General features: G+C 41.4%; 1 protein-coding gene across 2 annotated transcripts in view; it reads right to left on the bottom strand.

Annotated features, from left to right (window-relative positions):
• MCC (MCC regulator of WNT signaling pathway) overlaps positions 1 to 20164 on the bottom strand; it is a 322683-nt gene that overhangs the window by 243316 nt on the left and 59203 nt on the right. The window contains exon 1 of one of the 2 annotated variants that reach the window (XM_042448794.1): positions 1946 to 2565. The exons of the other annotated variant lie outside the window; for it this stretch is intronic. Within the exon in view, the coding sequence (XP_042304728.1) occupies positions 1946 to 2140 (195 nt within the window). The 5' untranslated portion in view covers positions 2141 to 2565. Of the gene's footprint in view, positions 1 to 1945; positions 2566 to 20164 lie in introns of those variants that run through there. 2 annotated transcript variants of the gene reach the window in all.

The following is a 20164-nucleotide window of genomic DNA, read 5'->3' as shown; positions in this document are numbered from 1 at the left end:
CATAAATCAAAAATGACTTAAAAGCATACAACAACAACAAATCTAATCTGGGCCCATCCGCTTCTGAGCAAGAATTTAGGATTCCAGTCATTCCTTTATGATCAAGGTCAGACTTGAACGTTATCCCTCACAACTGCTATACTGATGCCAAGACGCAGTTTTTAAATACTTGTAGTTGTTTTGTACAGTAAGTGTCATATTTTAAATCCAGTACAAAATGTGCTTTTAAATTACTATGAGATACTGAAAGAAAGAAAGAACCAGTAAACTGAATTCTGCTTAACAGCGGTGTCATGCAGGAAGAAAAGGTTTGGCCAGAAATTCTGAAGCAAAGTATCACTGTTTGAAAAAGCGCCTGGTATCTTTGTGCTGATCAGACAAGTTTTAAGAACTTCAAAATCAAAGGCTGTAATTAATTTTTATTGTAAAATAAAGGCTTAGGAATAATGTATTACATGAATAAGTGCATGGTACAGAATGGGCACTCATCTATCTTCATATCCCCTCTCATCCCATTCTTCCCTTCGTTCCCAGTCTGAAAGGATGCAGGTTTGATTCTGTGGTGCCTTTACATTTCAGGTCTGTACTCTTTTCTTTTCATTGCTGGCTCTGAACAAAAGCCTGAAATTGTAATTCTATCACCTTCTACCTTCTCTTCTTCTAACATTATCTTATACTGTATGCACACAACATTAAAAAAAAGACTAAAGATCACATATACAAAACTATCCATTCTGAAGGCTGGTATAAATGGTAGCTATTAATATGGACATTAAAATCTGTATTCTTTGAAAGATCCCAAGCCATTTCCTACAAATAATGGTAAAAGCTTGATGACATTCCAAAGGTTACCAAAAGTGGAGTTACAATGACATGAAGCCTGATTCTATGCAGATTTACTCAGAAATACAGTGGGCCCTTGGTACCCACTAGGATTTAGTGTCAGGACCCCTATGAATACTGAAATCTGAGGATACTCAAGTCCCATTAAATACAATGGCACAGTAAGATGGTGTCCCTTGTATAAAATGGCAAAATCAAGGTTTGCTTTTTGGAATTTATCTATATTAAAGATATTTCCAAGCAGCGGATGCTTGAATCCATGGATAAAAAATCCGTGGATACTGAGGGCTAACTGTAAGTCCAACCAAGTTCTTTGGACTGATTCCAAATCGTGCCCAAGATTTTGGCCTCAGTCACGAAATACCGTCAGGCATCCAGAAATCTAACAGCAAAGGCAATCTCAATTGGCAATTACTAAAGAAAAAAAATGCAGTTCTTCCTATTAAAGCCACACTTTCTTCTGCCAGGAAACATTATATACTGTACATTTCCCCAGAGTGTGCATGCATTAATATAATCAGCTGTGTCACAAGATTTCTTGCCGAAGCCGCTGTCTTAATATTTGGAGTTTTTTTTATTCCCCATTCTAAATTAACCACCATATGGTTGATCTCAACTGGGATCTCTCTCCACTATTTTACCTACTGCAGAAAGGAATGCTGTGTGGAAAACACAGCCCTGGGAAGATGGAAGCGTGGGATTCCTTACAGCAGGATGCAGGGGGGCAGGGAGATGGAACCTCTGTACAGTTAGTTGTTCCTATTTGCATTGCGCCACTTGCATCCACACTGGAGAAATAACCCGTCCGCTCTGGGCCCCACAACAAACTCCAACTCCCAGAATTCCATAGCCTTGAGCCAGGGCAGTTAAAGCGGTACCAAACTGGGTTATTTCTCCAGTGTGGCTGCAACCTTTATCCTTACCAGTAAGTCTACGATCACCTCCTGGGCAGCACTGCAAGTCAGAGCAAGGGACCCACATCCCTTGATTTCCAAGTGCACTGCCTCCAGACAGGACACTCCAGAAAGGGAGGCACTCTCTAATTCAAAAGCAAATTCCAAGAAGCATGAGCAAACAAGGGCACCCAAGGGGGCTTACTTACCTCACTCAGTTCTGCCGAGTCAGTTCCATATTTCAGGGCAACTCCAGAATTCATGATGAGACTTTCCAGGGTTTGATGGCTTCCTATGGATTTAAAGGCTTCCAAGCTTCGCTCCAGAAGACTCAGCACCCTCTGCTTCTCAGGGCTTTCCCTGCCTGGCACATTTTGCTCTAGACAGCCATTTTCGCTCAACATTGAGGCAGCCTAAAATTTAACAAGGCACAGGGTCTCCCAAAGACAGGCAGAGACACTGACAAAAAATTAAACAAACCCACCCCCAGCAAAGCCTGGCTGCTGATTCACAGACAATCCATTGCTGCAAGATAGCCATTCAAAGACTGCAGAAAACGCAGGCAGGCTGGAAGGCTCCTCTGGCTCCTCATGGGAGAGCTGGGCTCCACTCCCTCCCAGACCTCAGCTAGATTGGAAAAGGCATCCCCCTCCCAAAGGAGTTGGGGGCATTGGGAAAGATTTGGGGAGCTTCGTCAGCCCTCGCCAGCCCAAAGGCTCAGGCTAGATCCTGCCAGGAGGCGGAGGGAGAAGGAGGCAGACCTCTCCTGCTGCTCCCGCTAAAGTTTCCCCTTCCAGGGAGGCTGGAGTTGGAAGTGCTTTCTGATCAAACCCAGCTGTCTTGCTGCTGGCTCCAGGGAAGGGGAGGGACGCAAGGCAGGAGAGGAGGGGAGGGGAGGGGAAAGCCAGCCCAAGCCAGGCACTTTGGCATCGCAGGCATCGCTCCAGAGTTGTGCTGTGTGCTCAGAGCAAACCACCCCTCCACATGCCAAGCTACAAGGCAAAACAAACAAGGCACAGGAGGGACTCACAGGGCAGGTTCTGACTTCCAGTAAAGCGACCTTTCTCCCTCCTTGATGCAAAAGAAAGCTGACAAATTAAAAATTTACAAGGATTCAGGGCAGAGATTACTGGATCCCCCCCCCCCCAGTGTTTCCTTGTTTTAACCTTCACTTGAAGCCAAGGAAAACCGGGAGCTGAGTGCCCCAGAACTGTGAATGCAGCAATTCGAGACTATAGTTCCTATGAAAGAATGCCACTGTTTTTAAAACCCAAAGATGATTTGATGGGATTTTATGTGTTGTTCAACTGGGTTCAAAAATCTGGCTGACCTACTTTATTCTTCTTGTAATGAAAAACAGGCCATTTTCTTTGTCTTTCTTTGACTACGTGTTTCTCAAATTGTATTACATGAAAGCTTCCCCTGTTCAAATCCAACTGCACTATTTTACTCCTTGAGTATAGAATATTCTATGCCTCTCTTCAGTAGAAGTTCACAGAATGATTTATAAAATAGGAAAATGCAAAAGCAATTAAAATACAGGGGAAAGTGATAATGCAAAGATGTAAAAACTACTAATTATAAGTTGAAGAAGAAGAATTTATTATTATTTAATAATTAGATAGAGTAAACAGTATCCTGTCTGTCTACTAGGAAGCTATTGGGTTACACCACCAAAACAGCTACATGCATGTGCATGCACTAACCACGAAGATGTTATGGTTTCTTCAATACCAATACAGCATACCTCAGTTAGCAAAGCCGCTGACACAGAAGATCATTTTGACAGTCTTTTTATGCCTGCCTAGTACCTGCCTTTCCCTCCTTGTCCCATGTCTAACTGAAATATTTTTAATAGCATTGGCATTGAGAGGATAGAGAAAGAGGGCTAGAAAAACACAAGACTTTTTGTGCCTTGTTATGTCAGCATGCCTGCAGTAAACAAAGTAATAAAATTTCAATAGAATACTATATAGCACTAGTCTAGGTGATCATATTGTAGCTGTATGTGCCTGCCTACAACAGGAAAGGTAAATAGTAGCTGCCCTCCAGCTACTTTGTTAACTAAGCTACTAATTCCCCTGAAGTACACTGCAACTATTCCATACTGTTGGTGTTTTCGTAGTCATTGTGGCTAATTTGTCAACCGGCAGGCAGCCTATCTTCTGGTGAAGAGCACTTCCGTACTTAAGTAGACTGGACCTCTGACTGCAGAAACACAGACTACTGGGTCTATGTTTAACACTGTGCCAACCTGTCAGAACTTGCAAGACCATGCATGCAACTCTCTGGCATTCTAGACACCTGGTTTACCTCCACACCACAATAAGGGAACAGATTTGGACCTTGGTAGATGAGATTGTATGTCTGTATATACACACAACAGCAGCATGTTTATAGTTACTTATATATTGATATATGAAGCTATAAATTTAGTTGCATTCCTACTTCTGTGGGAGCCGAGTGACATGGGAGAGAGCATCAGCACAGAGGAATGCATTCACAGAAATGCTTTTGGCCCTTTGTGTTAGCTGTAGCTCAGGTAAAGGAAAAAAAAACTTGTGTAGTCTTGTGTGTATAGAAGCAGGTACACATATCTACTTGATTACAGAGAAGAATACATAACAAAATAAAAACTGACCCAACTGTTTCAAGTAGTTGTCTGCACAATGTCCAAATAGTTGTTCGGCTGGACCCCACTCGACATCCCTCCTGAAAATACTCAGAAAGTGAAGATGAAATTACGATCCTAAGGTAACCTTCTTCATATGCAACTTATGTGTCCATCTTTGTCTTTGGCAGGTTACAGACCGCCGCTTTGCGGTGCTCTGCCGCCGCCGCCGCCGCCGCTGGTTAGTCCGCGGGGGAGCCGGAGCCTCCACACGGCGCGGCTCCCGTGCAGACCGAAAAAGAAGCTCCAAAATGGAGCTTCTTTTAGAGTCGCGTTTGCAACGTAGTGAGGCGCCAGGGGCGCACTCGCTACGTCACAAAGGATGCAACGCGTATGGACGCTCAGCGTCCGATACGCAAAGATGGCGCCGGCCATGTAGAAGGGCCGGCGCCATCTTGTACGGACGGAGTCCGTATTAGGCCCAGGGGCATCTAGAAGAGATGCCCCTTTTTTAAAATGGGACGTCCTCTGGACGTCCCAAATGCCGGTTTGTAACCGGCCTTTATCAGCTCTATAGTGGGCCAAAGCTAACAAAATGAATTTCAACATGGAGAAATATAAGGTACTACACTTAGGGTGGAAAAATGAAATGCACAGATATAGCATGGGGGACACCTGGCTGAACGAGACTACGTGTGAAAGGGATCTAGGAATCCAAGTAGGCTACAAGTTGAACATGAGTCAATGCTGCAATGTGGCAGCTAAAGGCCAATGCGATTTTAGGCTGCATCAATAGAAGTATAGTGTCTAGATCTAGAGAAATAATAGTGCCACTGTATTCTGCTTTGGTCAGGCCCCACCTGGAATACTGTGTCCAGTTTTGGGTACCACAATTCAAAAAGGATGTGGAGAAACTGGAGCGTGTCCAAAGGAGGGCGACTAAAATGGTTAGGGGTCTGGAAACCATGTCCTATGAGGAACCATTTAGGGAGCTGGGCATGTTCAGCCTGGAGAAGAGAAGGTTACAAGGTGATATGATATCCCTCTTTAAATACTTGAAGGGAAGTCACATTGAGGAGGGAGCAAGCTTGTTTTCTGCTGCTGCAGAGACTAGGACCCGGAGCAATGGATGCAAGCTCCAGGAGAAGAGATTCCACTTCAACATTAGAAGGAGCTTCCTGACAGTAAGGGCTGTTTGACAGTGGAACACACTCCCTCAGAGTGTAGTTGAGTCTTCTTCCCTGGAGGTCTTTAAGCAGAAGCTGGATGGCCATCTGTTGGGGATGCTTTGATTGAGAGTTCCTGCATGGCAGGGGGTTGGGCTGGATGGCCCTTGTGGTCTCTTCCAACTCTATGATTCTATGATTCTAACAGTACTTATTCTATTTGTGTAATCTCTACCATTTTATTCTCTTCTAGCATCCCTGCCTTCCACAATTATTATGATTAAATGCCTTCCTAAATTTTCTTCACTCTATACTTTTAAATCTTCATACCTTTAATCCTGAAGAAATATTCTTCGAAACAGTGGAATACCTGTTTGTTTACATTCTTTAGTTTATTTTCATTAAACACACACTTCTCTTAATCAGATATGTCTGTACTTCTAGGCCTACAGTCAAACTGCCGTTAGGTTATGTATAGACTGTAGATTTGTGAACCAAGGTGCTTTTAAACCAAAGCAAGAAATGAAGAAACATATTACACATTATGTATGTGTGTACACATTCATGTGCATGCATACAGGTGCTCTCTCCCATAAAGAAGTAACAGACAGATCCTTTCATTGTTTTCTATGGGTGCTAGGTATTGAAGAATTAATTTACATCTAGAATTCTCAGTAACTCTGAAACAGAGGTGGGCAAAGTGCATCCCCATGCACTGCATGTGGCTCTTGAAGCACCTAAATACAACCTTTGGGAGTAATCAGAAGTACTCTCCAGTCTCCAGACCCACCACCAAATTAAAAAATGGGGGCAATTTTCAGGCAATTTCCTCCCCCAAACAGGTCAAAACCGCCTGATAATGCAGGGTTTTTTCTTCCCTAACCCTGCAAAGACCCCCCAAACCTCACCAAAACACATACACACAAAGAAAAATGGCCAAATTGGCTGCCAGAAGTGACACCAGATCACTTCAAGCAAATTGATACTTGCTCTTGTAGACTGCCAGATGGGCACTGCAAGATATAATGGCCCCCATCCAGATGTAGTTGCCCACCCTTGCTTTTAAAAAATGACTATTTTCATTCCTATGTAAGCATGCCATCTTAAAATTACAAGCAAATTCTCTGGGAGAGGAAAAATAACTTCCTTATAGGGTAGAGGGCTTTCCCCTATATTTACAATTTTTATCAGATCAGTATTTGTGGTTCCTTCTACCACTTTTTCCCCGCACAGTAAATTGTGAGATACATTAAAGTGACTGGCTCAGGGCCACGTGATTAACTTCACAGTTAGGATTTGTATCTAGCAATGTTTTCTACCAGCAGAATGAATACTACCAGCAGACAATTCCTTCTGTGCATGCCCCAAGTCTACTTCTGGGGATTGGAGGACCCTCCAGTGAAGATCTAGGGGGTTTAGGGAGAATGAAGCTAATGTTGCAGAAGTAACTGTTCCCTTAGATATGCAAGTGTGGATTTGAATCTAGAGTTTTGTGGTCTTAGACGACACTGTAACTACTAATTTGTTAGCTATCTACACCCACTGCAATCACTGACGAAACTAAAAGAGCATACAACCCCATTCTTGAAAATATTTTTACCCAATCTGTTCAGGAAGTCACTATTCCAGCAACTTTTGAGGGGCAGCAAATCAGACCTGAACTCTCACTGGAAGCCAAAAGAATTAAACTGAGGCTATCATATTATGTGACTCATTGGGGGGATTATCACACAGGGGATAGAACGTCACTGTTCTGTCCATGGCCATCCTTCCTGCACAATCAGGGAAGGACTTTCAGACGATTTTGCACTTATCTGGATATTGCGCAAAAGCCTTTCAAATGATGCCACACTGATTCTGCCATTGTCCCATCAGTGAAGTGGCATTGCCCAGCATTTTGCACTAATGGGAGTTCATATTAATGCAATGCCGCTTCAGGATAATGACAGGATCAGTGCTACATTATGAAAGGCTTTCGTAATCTCTTGGGAAAGACAATAATGTTGGGGAAAGTGGAAGACAACAGGGAAAAAGGAAGACCACAATCCAGGTGAATTGAGTCTATTAAGGAAGCAATAACCCATTATTTGCCAAACCTGAGCAAGGAAATTGACTGCTCTCTTGGAGATCTCTCATTCATTAGATGAAGTCAACTTGGCAGCAAATAACAACAAATAACATGATCAATTTTTCTAATTTTATTAGGCACTATGAAGAAGGTGAACTTCTGTGGAGGCTGTATGCATGAGAAAAATATTTAAACCTTTCACCAATCCATTCATCAGAACATGTTCCTTGGAAATGCACACAAGGAATCTGATTTTCTATTTCCCATTTGTTTAGCTATACCTCCCTGATGACAGAGAGATGTTATTTTCTTCCACATAAATCTCCACTCTAGTCAATGAGTGGAAGACATCCTAACCCTCCCTTCAATATTTAGGGAGTTTCATTTTTTCCTTCTAGTTTCTTTAATGTTAGGCTGCCTCTCTAAGAGCTCACATCATGTCAGTTTGTTTCCTCTCTTTCCTTCTTAAGTTTTAAAGAATGTGTTTTCTCCACAGACTCACCTGAGGTAAACGAATCCTCAGGAGAAGCAATTACTGTTTTTGCACTTCCTGTCCAGATGTTTCTGAAAGTCTTTCCCATCCTAAAAAGCTTTACTTCCTTGGTTTAAACTTGTTCTTACTAAATCAATACACTAATAAGGTATGAAAAATGTTATCATTGAATCAGATCACTGCTATACATTCTTTAGATCTACATTCAGATATGTTTTTCTACTCATATGCCATTTTTCTTGATATTTTCCCCACGTCTGATGACTAGGAAGATTATCACACTGCCATTTTCCGTCTTTCCCTCCTGACCTAAAGAAACTGGAAGGAAAAAATGAAACTCCCTAAACTTCCTAAACATTGAAGGGCATGAAAACTTTTAAGAACCAATTTTATCACACGCCTCTGCTCCCAGGCCGGAGGCATCCTGTTCTTTGCAGAGTATGGGAGAAGTCAAGATTGGTTATGGGATGCCATGATTACGTATGAGTTGCCTCCAGGCTGGGCATGGAGGCATGCGAAAAAATCTGTGCTTAAAAGACTTCCTCCCACACCTAGGCCAGGAGGGAAGGACAGAAAAGGGCAGTGTGATAATCTCCTAGGAATCTTCACCCAATACTGTTACTTGATCTCAAAGAAAAGCTGTGAGGATAATTTTTGTAAAATTTTATTTTAATTTAGAGGGAAGAGACAAAAGAGTTGCACAGAAGAGTCAGGTACTCAAATGGACATACTCAAGCAGCAAGCAGCTTTTCCTTAATGTAAGCTGTTATTGTTGTGTGCCTTCAAGGGATTTCCAACTTGTAGCAACCCTAAGATGAATCTTTCATAGGGTTTTCTAGGCAACCATTATCCAGGAGGTTTGCCAGTGTCTTTCTCTGAGGCTGAGAGAATGTGACATGCCCAAGGTTAGGGTTGCCATAAGTCTGGACCTCCAAACCGGGACAAATGTAGGACAACTGTAGGACGAAATTTTCAAATGGAGGGCACTTTTTTAAAAAATGGAGGACACACGAAAAACTTTGATGGTTTAAAAAAAATGTTAATATAAATACATGTTTCTTAGGCATGATCAAAATGGAGGACATTTGGGCATTATTCCTAGACAGATGACAGAAATGGACTTTCCCTTTCTGGCCACCCCCCCCCTCCCCCCATTCCAAACAGCACATTTGGGCATTGAACATGGCTTTACTTAACATGGCAATCTCTTGCATATTTCAGAGGCTTATTCCATAACCAAACTCTTTGGGTTTCACACTGAATATGTCAAGGTGATTTAACAAGAAGTGGGTTTGCCCTCGGATTCAACTGTACTTCTCAAAAGTGTGTACTTGGTCAAGGGACTTTGAGTTTTTTTTTCACTGTGCATGAGTTTGTAAAAATGAGAGTAACTTACATTGGTTGTGCCTCAGAAGCTGGCTCATTTCATCATCATCACTATCCTCTTCCTCCTCCTCCTCCTCCTCCTCCTTGTCCTTCCTCCCTCCTTCCTTCCTCCCCCTTCCTCCTTCCTTCCTTCCTCCTCCTCCCTTCCTCCCTCCTTCCTTCCTTCCTTCTTCCTCCTCCTCCCTTCCTTCCTCCTCCTCCCTTCCTTCTTCCCTCCTTCCTCCCCTTTCCTCCTTCTTTCCTCCCTCCCTCCTTCCTCCTCCTCCCTTCCTTCTTCTCTCCTTCCTCCTCCTCTGCCTCCCAGCCCAGGCCCAAGTGGAGGAGGAGGTGGGTGGCTGCCTTGGCGCGCCCCCCCGCCCACGCGCCAAGGCAGGAGGCAGGCAGCCAGCCACCTCCGCCTCAGCCTCCTCCGCCTCCCAGGCCCAAGGAAGTGCCCAGCGCGGAGGCGCACCAGGCGGAGGAGGTGGTGGGTGGCTGCCTGCCAGTGGCTGCTGCCTTGGTGCACACGCATGCGCAGGGAGCACCAAGCCAGGCAGGCACCTCTGCCTCCTCCTCCGCTTGGGCCTGGGCTGGGAGGCAGAGGAGGAGGAGGAAGGAAGGAGGAAGGAGGGAGAAAGGAAGGGAGGCTTGGAACGGAGGAGGAGGAGAAGGAGGTGCGCCTCCTGCGCACACTCGCGCCCCCTCCCCACCTCCCTGCCACCCTCCCCCCCACGCACTGCCTCCTCCTTTGCTTCCCAACGGAGGAGGAGGGGGAGGTGGGTGGCGCAGCCACGCGGGGAGGCAGGGGAAGGTGGGTTGGCGCCGCGTGGGCCCCAAGCCGGGGGCAGGGGGCCAAACCGGACCGTGACGGCCCCCCCAAAAGCGGGTTTGTCACGGGGGCCACCGGGTTATGGCATCCCTACCCAAGGTCATCCAGTGGGTTTCCATGGCCAAGTGGGAATTTGAACCTTCATCTCCAGAGTCCTAATCCAATACTGAAACCACCATACCATGCTGACTACATAAGCTGCATAAATATAAAATCAACTTATTAAAGGCCTACAAGTTTTCATGATGATATGTTACAGGTATTATGAATATATAGCCAATCTTAAATCCTGCATGCAGAAATATGCTTTTCTTTGTTCTGTTTAAGAACATTGCTTATCAAGTTTGTTCAGAATTTCAATGTGCTATTGTTCATGTTATTAAGCTAATGTAAACCACACTCAATGCAATTCAGACCACTTACCTTCATATAAGATTAGTCATTCAGTTTATTGAGATATCCAAGCATTTAGAACACATTCCAACATTTATATTCATCCTATGCGTAACAGTATCAGTTGCTTACATTTCGGCAGAGCGACCTTTAGGTTTCCAGTGAGCAAAAAGGAAAATAACACTCACTACAATTATATACTAGAATTCAGCTGGCAATGAATTTATGCAAAGGTGGTGGTGGCTGATGTGTATGTGTCGGAAGAGAGTGCTTAGTAAAGATGATTGTTATTTCAAATAGATCTTATCACATCTCCACATAGTCACTCAATTGCCATAATTTATCATTTTCAGTTTTGATGAAGTGGGATGCTATTGGGAGAGAGGGCAAGGTAAGAAAGGATCACTGCCATTTAGAGGCCTTTTGCTCTTGGAAAACAGGGTATATTCTTGTTGAAATACCTTAAACAGGCAAGACTTGCCTCTATTGTGACTAGCTGCAGGATGAACATACAAATAGTTTGTGATGTAAAAGAGTTATACTAAAATAGATAAACTAGTACAACAGAATAGATAACTATAAAGGAGACAGGAAATTCCATTACTCTAAATGCACTAACTGTACTTCAGTCAATTTCCTAACCTCTCTGTCAGACTTCAAATATTACATCTGTTTAAAATGTCATGTTCCTGCCTATGTCAATCTCCCTCACAGCTGATATTAGATTCCTTTTCCAATGCTCCATGGCACCAAATCATTATCTAATCTATCAACATTAGTCTTGTCCAGTTTTCTTCATCATTTCATTCTCACATTTCTGCTGTGAAACATCACCTGTCATAACTGTGCCCCACAAAATAAATAAGAATAACTCTCTTTTGCAAAACAGAGGAGGCTTATGGAGTGCTTGAAAGACTGTAAAAATATTTTTCCCAGGTAATCATTTACTTATCTCACTGCTTTTATTCCTTAAATTCCCCTTAAATCTTTGGTTTCCAGAGTTAGTTCAACATGCAAATTTCTATAGCATGCTGGCTCCCTACAGTATCTACTATCCATTAAAAAGCACTATATATATTTTTTTAAAATCAAGATCCCATCATAGTTGGGTGTAAATGATAAATGCAACCAGGCAAATAGTTTGCACTATGCAAAATTAATCCTTACCTTTTTAAATCTATTTAAATATCTTTCTTAAAATATTTTAAATTGTTTAACTTGTTTTAGCTTTTTAAGATAATTTAATTGTTTATACTATTTTATATTAGTCAAGTTGGTTTTATTATGTAACACCCTGAGATCTTTAGACATAGGGTGGGATATAACTATTTGAATAAATAAAATGAATACATATTACAACAGAAAAGTGGCTAAATAGATATAGTGTAGCCCTCCCCAACAGGACTGAACACATGCTCACCCCTTTGCTTTCTCTAATGTAAGATCAAGTTGCTACAGTATTTTATATATTTTAAATTTTATATCTATTTGGGAGCCCCACATTTCTCCCAATGTGGGACTCTGGGAACTACCTAAGAGTCATTCACTCTGATAGGAAAAATAAAGATAAATTGAAGAAAACGTTACCACGAGGTTGTCTTCTACCTGGACAATGGCTAGCCTAGTGCCCACTTTCAGGCATCCTTCAGTGGAATGTGCATCTGTAAACATAACCTCTGCAGGGAGATTTCTTTGCCCCAGTGGATGTTATCTCCACTCCTTCTCTGACAATAACAAACACATGCCTATTTATTTATAAATAAAAACTTTACAAGTACTCTTTCCAAAAGTCCAGTGTCTACAAATAAGCAGCAGCACAATCTCACTGTAAGTAAACGTTATGACCAGTACTCTAATTTATCAGATATGAGAACATCTTAATACAAAGACTTATTTTCTCATTAATCTTACTTGCATCCACAAAAGAGTGTGAAAAGATTTGCCATAACAGATTCCCCAAGTCTGTTAACATTCTGCTAAACTGTGAATCATACTGAAGTCTTAGTAATAAGAAGACCAATCTGTCTTCTGAAGTTCCAGAGGACACCTCCCAGTTTCTCCCTTCTTTTACTCAAGATGTGAAATTCCTTCTCTCCTTTTGAAAACACCTTATAAAACAATTACAAAGGTTTGCAGCGTGTCCCCAAAATCAAACATTTCCTACATTTAATCTCCAGCCACCAATTTCTTTGTGCTATTTTGACTATTACTTTCTATTTCCCAGAAGCTAGAAAAGCTAGTTTTGGTGCCACAGTTTTCATAAAACCATGGTATCCACAGTAGGTTCCACGGATGCCCAAATCTGTGGATGCTCAAGTCCTAATATATGGGACCAAATGTCATGGTCTCCAGGAGGCCAAAAAAGAACCAGCTTGTGGCGGGTTCTTTTTAGACCGTATGCAGGGTGCCAATGGCGTGCTTGCACACTATGATGACATCCACATGGCGCTGGGCCATGCAGATGTCACCATCACACCCCCCCGTATGGATGGGCAAGCACAATGATGGTGGCCAGGGTGTGCGGTAGGGTTGCTGAGCACTCATCCCCCGCACACCCTAGTTTGGGCCGAGGCTGATGCAAAGCACCCATCTGTCCAAGCCCGTAGTCAGAAAAAGTTAATGCACAAAAAGTAACTTGTTGATGTTGTTGTGGGACTGATTCTACATAGTAGGTCCATGAGATAAAGCCATGCTCAGTAAGTGGTTCATTTCAACATTCTCTCCTAGCTACCTGTATACACAGGCGTGGAAAACATCAGATGCAGTCCCTGTGCCTTTCAGTTCCGTCCCATGAAGTCTCCCATTTCCTATGCATCAATTAGGTTTTAAAACACTAACAAACACTGAAGGTTTTTTTTAAAAGTTGAATTGGTACAGATTTCTATGTATACATGGAGAAAAGGTAGAAAGGATATGTGTATACCTTGGAGAAAAAGAGAAAGAAAAAGAAGAAAAATTGGGTGGCTTCACCTGAATCCACCATTAGCATGCCATATGTAACAAATAATCTGAATGAAATTAGCGGTGTGGGGATGAAACATGCTCCACCCAATCTAAAAGGCTGCTACTTTGTATGACTTCACTGATGTGGTTTCAATTCTTCACATCTGCTTTCTTTCCTACTTTTCTATACAGACATTTGACTGGCATTTGTCTCCACATGTTCCTAAACACAAAGGAAAGTAGGAAACAAATAACCACACCACTTTTTGGGACAAAAGGATACATCTGCAAGAAATGTCTATGCATCTCTCTATCTTGTTGTTGTTTGTATTTGCTATCAAACTGACTTTGTCTTATTATGACACTATGAGTAAGAGACCACCAAGTAACACTGTCATCAGCAGCCCCACTCATGTCTTGCAACCTGAGGGCTGTGGCTTCCTTAATTAAGTCAATCCACTTGTAACACAGTCTTTCTTTTTTCTGACTTACATTTTGACAAGTATTATAATCTTTTCCAATTAATCATGCTGTCTCATGATATGTCCAAAATACAATTGCCTCAGTTTAAACATCCACTTCTAGAGAGAGCTCAGGCTTGATTTGTTCTAGGACCCATTCATTTGGGTTTTTTTTGTCAGTCCATGATATCCACAGAGCGTCCTCCAGCAGCACATTTCCAATTAGTTGATTCTTTTCCTGTTAGTTTTCTTCACTGTTCAGCATTTGTCACTATAAATAGAACATAGGTATGGATGATCCTAACTCTGTTATTCAATTATATGCTCACCAATTTCTCTCAAACACTGATACAGAATACTATCTTATGGGCAAAGGGGCTTTGCAGTGCTGTTAAAATGGTGCCCTGGCCTTATACAGGTTTATGGATGTTTGTTGTCTTAAAACTTAGATTGCTAAAGGGGCAAGTCAGAAGAATGATTTGTGCACAATACAAAGTACAACCATATCTTGTGCCATTCATATCTCCTCCTTCTTGATCATATTTTCAACTTTAAATAGACATTTAAAAACTATATATTTTTTTAAAAAATAGATCTGAAATTTTAACTTAAAGGAAAACTTCAGTTGGGCGTATCAATCAGGATTTTATATAACAAACTATACACAGAGGATCAATTGCCTCTTCAGAAACTGGAACTGCTTGGTTTGATTGCTTCCCTCGTGGATGAAAAGAATATCTCACCAATGCACTATGTCAATAATCATAATTTATCCACCCACTGTAGAAATGGTAATATGTTTTTACTTTGAAATGAAGCAATCATAGTGAAGCATTTTTTTCATGAAAAATAAAGAAAAGTACTCCTCTCAATGGGTATTTTCTTTACTTCAAAAGTATAAACAACAAATAAGATTTTTAGAAGTCTTTTTAATTTAGCGACTAAACACATTAGGAATGAAGACAATCAGTACATTAAACTATTGGAAGTACTTTGTTCTAGACAAAAACTATTCTCTTGTGGCCAGGAAGCAAAATTCTCAATCATTTGCTTTATCTTGCTGAAATATACTAATTGAAAGAAAAAAAAATTATGAGTTAAAGGAACCTGCATACATGATTACAGTAGAAGATCTAAAAAACAAACAAAAAATTCCTGTGGTAAATAAGCTTTTAAAAGTTGTGGTTTCACGCAAAGAAAAATTCAATTTCCTTTTTATATCTTGGACCATATCTGAAACAGAAAGAGTGCTATGATTACTACAAACACCTCAGACTTTACAGCTAATAAATGTTTGATGTTGTTAGCTCCTTTTGAGTCGATCTTGACTCCTGATGACCCTGTGAATGAGTCATCTCCAAGCTTCCCTTCCTCTAGTTCCTTGCTCAGATCTTGTGGGCTCAGGCCCATGGTCTTCCTGGTTGAATCTATCCATCTGGCATATAGTCTTCCTCTCTTTCTACTGTCCTCTACCTTCCCTGGCATCACTGTCTTTTCTAATGAGTCATGCCTTCTCATTATGTGGCCGAAGTATGACAGCCTCAATTTAATCATCTTGGCTTCTACTGGAATTCTCAAACTACAGCCCATACCCAAAAAGACAAGACTCATCTCCAAGAAAAATCTACTACAAGGCATACCAAAAGCAGAAAATACTGAAACATCAATAGTTGTCACCTACGGATCTCAGTTAAGGCCACTCATATGCATTATCCATGAGCTACAACCAGTTCTCGAGAATAAAAGTGCTTTGGGTGGATACCTTTAATTACCTACAGTTAGCCCCTTCCAACCTACAACAGGATATATAATATAGAGCAAATACAGTCACAAACCCATATGCCATCTCTGCTCTCACAGCTACTCTGGCAACAACATGAAAGGTTACTACAATGTAACAAAGGTTACTACAATTGACCATCATCCAAAGTTATATGTGCCATTCTCTTATCAAAAGCCCTCTACATTGGAAAAACAAGACAATCTTTGCATAAGAGATAAACAGACACAAATCTTAAATTAGAAATTAAATTAAATTACCAGTTGGCGAACATTTCAACCCTTCTGGACATTCAATTTTCTATCTGTTCTAGAACAAAAAAAAAATCCAAAGGAAAACTGGAAATAGAAACCACGGTATTGGGATATGTTCACAAATTCTTATCCATTGGTAAAGGTATGTGCACACTACATATATTAATAGTGGCACACTACATACATTAATAGAAATTAGTATCGATTGTTTCACGCACTATATTTCATAGTAAATATTGTAAGTGAATTTTATTCAAAGTGCCTTTTCTTGAGAACTTTTAATGCAGTAAGATGAGGCTGTTTCGTTGCCTGCCCTTCCTGATTCACAATGCACAAAGTCAACTTGAGGACAACAATCTGCATTAGCACACTTCTCATATGTGATATGAGCAGTGTTCTTTCTCCTTGGACCCAGGTAAGTCATAGTTGGAGTGGGAACAGAAGAGAGATTCTGTTATCCAGTTGAATTTTGCAATGTGAATGATGTATGCAAATTAATTGTTCCTGTACTTTTTTATTTCATCAAATTAGTTCTGCTTTTGCTGTTCATTGGGAGCAGCTAGAGAGAAGCAATGCCCTGTCTGACCTCACAGAAGTTGTAAGCCCTAAAGAGCAAAGCTTAAGAGCTTTGTAGTTCTGAGGCTATGATTGCTTTAATTAAATCACTAAAAATATTCTATACACAATATCAAATTCTGCATTATTTGCCACTACATAGTCAAGATGAAGTTTAGAATATAAAAAAAAAACTGGTCAAAAACTGGTGGAATCAAGAAATATATTCTTGTAGTCATCTGCAAGTTTGATTAGTAACAGAGTGCTTGCTTAAAATTAATCAAGTTTAATTCTAGTTTTCGTCGTGGAAACAAATATGTACTTACTTGAAGCATCTTAGGCTCGTCTGTAGATTGAGATGCGTGTAATCTAACCTTTCTACATGTATGTTCTAAATGTTTCAAGGAAACATGAAAATGCCCAGATGTGGATCAGACATGGTGCCCATAAAACCAGAGGTTTAAACTTAACAGTTGAAAGCGAGACCAAAACCAAAGCCACAGTCTCCTTCAGTATCTTAGATGTTGTTTGACAACACAATGACAATATCAATCCATGTAGAAATGCTGGTCAAACAACACTACTTTCTTTGATGAAAGCTGCCTTACTTTCCTATAATGGAAAAATTTCAATACTAGAGATCCAATTAAAAGCTTCAGTTAAAAGCTTCTGTTACATGTATTTTAAAAAGGCTGTCGAAACAAATTAGCCTACTATGGTGCTTTGAAACCTGCCATTCTGAGCTCTGATCAGCCACAAAGGCAGCAAATGACAGGTTGACCTTTCAAGCATAGCATACAAATATATTATCAAACATTTCTGAGAGACACTTTGATGTAGCGATCTACCACTGATGTAAAATTGGCAACCATCTGCTAAAGTAGTGAGCTCTCATAGGAATTTAATATTTTCTCTCTTACTCAACTGAATTTTTGTCATTTAAAGCCATGCAGATGGGTCCTGGAAAAAATCATCTAAACTTTTCATTTATGAGGAAAAGAAAACCAATAACTGAGCAAAGGAAGTGAGGAACACGAAAGCAAGATTCACATAAACACAATGCAGAAATGTATTACACATGATATTCAGCACCAAACAACTGAACCGCTAATTCAAATACTGGTTTTTAATTAAAAGGCTGAAAAAAACAAACTATATCATTCTTGCTGCAAATATTTGGTAAATAAATACATCTCCCTGTCAGCTACCCATATGCTAGGTTGGATACTAACACAAAAGTGAAATCACTTCGAAAGAGGCAGGTGCATTTTTGTACCATAAGCCTATTTTCTGAATCCATGCATCTAACCAATTTACATTTTAACAGAAGCTTTACTTGCTAATTCAAAGTTGCTGAAGTGTAAGTACAACTACTCTTAACAGTGTAAAGCTCTGAAAAATAATTTATATGCATTCCTCCGTAATTTGTATTTGTCCTTTTATTTTATGATCAGTGCAATTACATGTGGTAAGTAAAAAGATGGACAAAGATGACTCATACGTGGGAATATTTTGTCTGAACCAATTTTCTGATACAAGTATATACAGTAAGTTCTGCTATAACATGATATTTGTGTTCCTAAAAGGGTGTGCATTATAGTAACTTGCACTCTAAAAACAATAGGATTTATGGGGAAGATAGGGTTAGATACATTACTCATACCTAACCTATTTACAGTCGGCCCTTCTTATACACAGATTTTTTATACACGGATTCAACCATACACAGTTTGAAAATGTTCCAAAAAAGTATAAATTTCTAATATCAAACCTTGATTTTCAATTTTTTATAGGGACACCATTTTGCTATGTCATTATATTTAATGGGACTTGAGCATCCACAGATTTTGTTATCCATGGGGGATCTTGGAACCAAACCCCAGCATATAACAAGGGTTCACTGTATTTACTTACCATAAATGTTAATCTGCAGAAAATTTTAAAAAATTGGCCCGGTCTTGGGAGTTTCTCTGCCTGCCTGCATATCTGTCGGCCCCTGCCACCTCCTTCTCCTCTGCTGCTGCCGCCACTGCACAAACAAACAACTCTAGTCGAGGCTTAGGCTTTCAGAAGCAGCAGCAGCAGCAAGCTATACTTCCTCATGCTGCAGGGGTCAGTGTTTGTTTGTTTGTTTATGGTATTTATACCCTGCCCATCAGCCCTAAAGGCTCTCAGAAGCCTTATTATTTTTAACTAGACAGTCCCTGCCCTCAGGCTTACAATCTAAGAAGACATGACAGAAAAGAAGAAGGGACTGGTGGTGGGGAAGGGGATCAGGTCCTGCAGTTCTTCTCTCCCTCTGAGGCCTGGACCAAGGCAGAGGGATTGGAGGGAGGGTTCTGCTTCTTAATATAGGCCAGGCCCAATGGAGCTGGGCCTGCATCTCTCCCTCCATGGCTGGATGGTACCAGATGAACTGGAGGGAGGGCTCTGCTTCTTAGAAGGCGCTCGGAAGGTAGAGGTCCAAGTAGCAGTAGAACCAGCAGCTTCTTCTTCCCCCTTGCCCCATATAGTCACTGTGGTCCTCCCATTCTCTCTGCTGGGGTGTTTTATGCTCTTCCCTCCCTCAAAGTCCACAGCAGTGGCAGTTGGAATGGAGGGAGGGTGTCTCGTCAGCTGCTGGGACTGCCAACAATGACTCTTCTCTCCCTCAGAGCCCACAGTAGTGGCAGTTGGAATGCAAGGAGGGTGCCTTGTCAGCTGCTGGGACTGCCGACGACGGCTCTTCAGTGTTTGGATGAAGTAGACATTTCCTCATTCCACCTAGTCTTCCTTTCCCTCCTGTCTCCTTTCCCCCAGCCAAACACAGACACCTGCAATGTGGGGAGGTGTAGCTTCACTGCTGCTGCTGCTCCTGAATGACTAAGCCTAGCAAACTGTTTTGTGTCTCTGCAACAGTGGTGGCAGAAGAGGCTGGATGGGTTTTTTAAAAAGTGTGTGGAGGTAGCTGGCTATGGAGAATCAGAGGGAGAAGAAAAGCAGGACTTTGACAGGAGATGGCAGGGGCAGAATAGAAAGAGTGGGGAGTGGAGAGACTACAAGCATTCTCCTGGCCCATGAAATTGCCTTGTGGAAGGGACAGCCTGGGTTGCTGCAGCTAAGTGGGGATCTGGTGGGGTTCTTACTTCTTGGAACTAAACAACTAAGATGAAGGGAAGCAAGGTTGCTAATAAACAGCCAATTTTGAATGACTGAGATGGGCATCATGCTATAGCTTAGTGATGGTGAACCTTTTACAGACTGAGTGCCCAAACTGCAACCCAGACCCCACTTATTTATTGCAAAGTGCCACGTCCCTCTGGCTTTCTAGTAAGAAACTCTGGCAAACTGTGCTAGGGCGACAGCATGTGTGCCCACAGAGAGGGCTCTGAGTGCCACCTCTGGCATGCATGCCATAGGTTCGCCATCATTGCTATAGCTAATTAGAAGTTAGTGTTCTATGAATAGTGTTCCTCTATTAACTGTGTCATTGTGAAGTCATATTGTAAAAACACATGTTATAGCAAAACT

The sequence above is a fragment of the Sceloporus undulatus genome, chromosome 2 (genome assembly GCF_019175285.1).
Source record: "Sceloporus undulatus isolate JIND9_A2432 ecotype Alabama chromosome 2, SceUnd_v1.1, whole genome shotgun sequence".
Classification (NCBI taxonomy): domain Eukaryota; kingdom Metazoa; phylum Chordata; class Lepidosauria; order Squamata; family Phrynosomatidae; genus Sceloporus; species Sceloporus undulatus.
The sequence above is the reverse complement of the archived record's forward strand: the minus strand, read 5'-3'. Positions and strand labels throughout refer to the sequence as shown.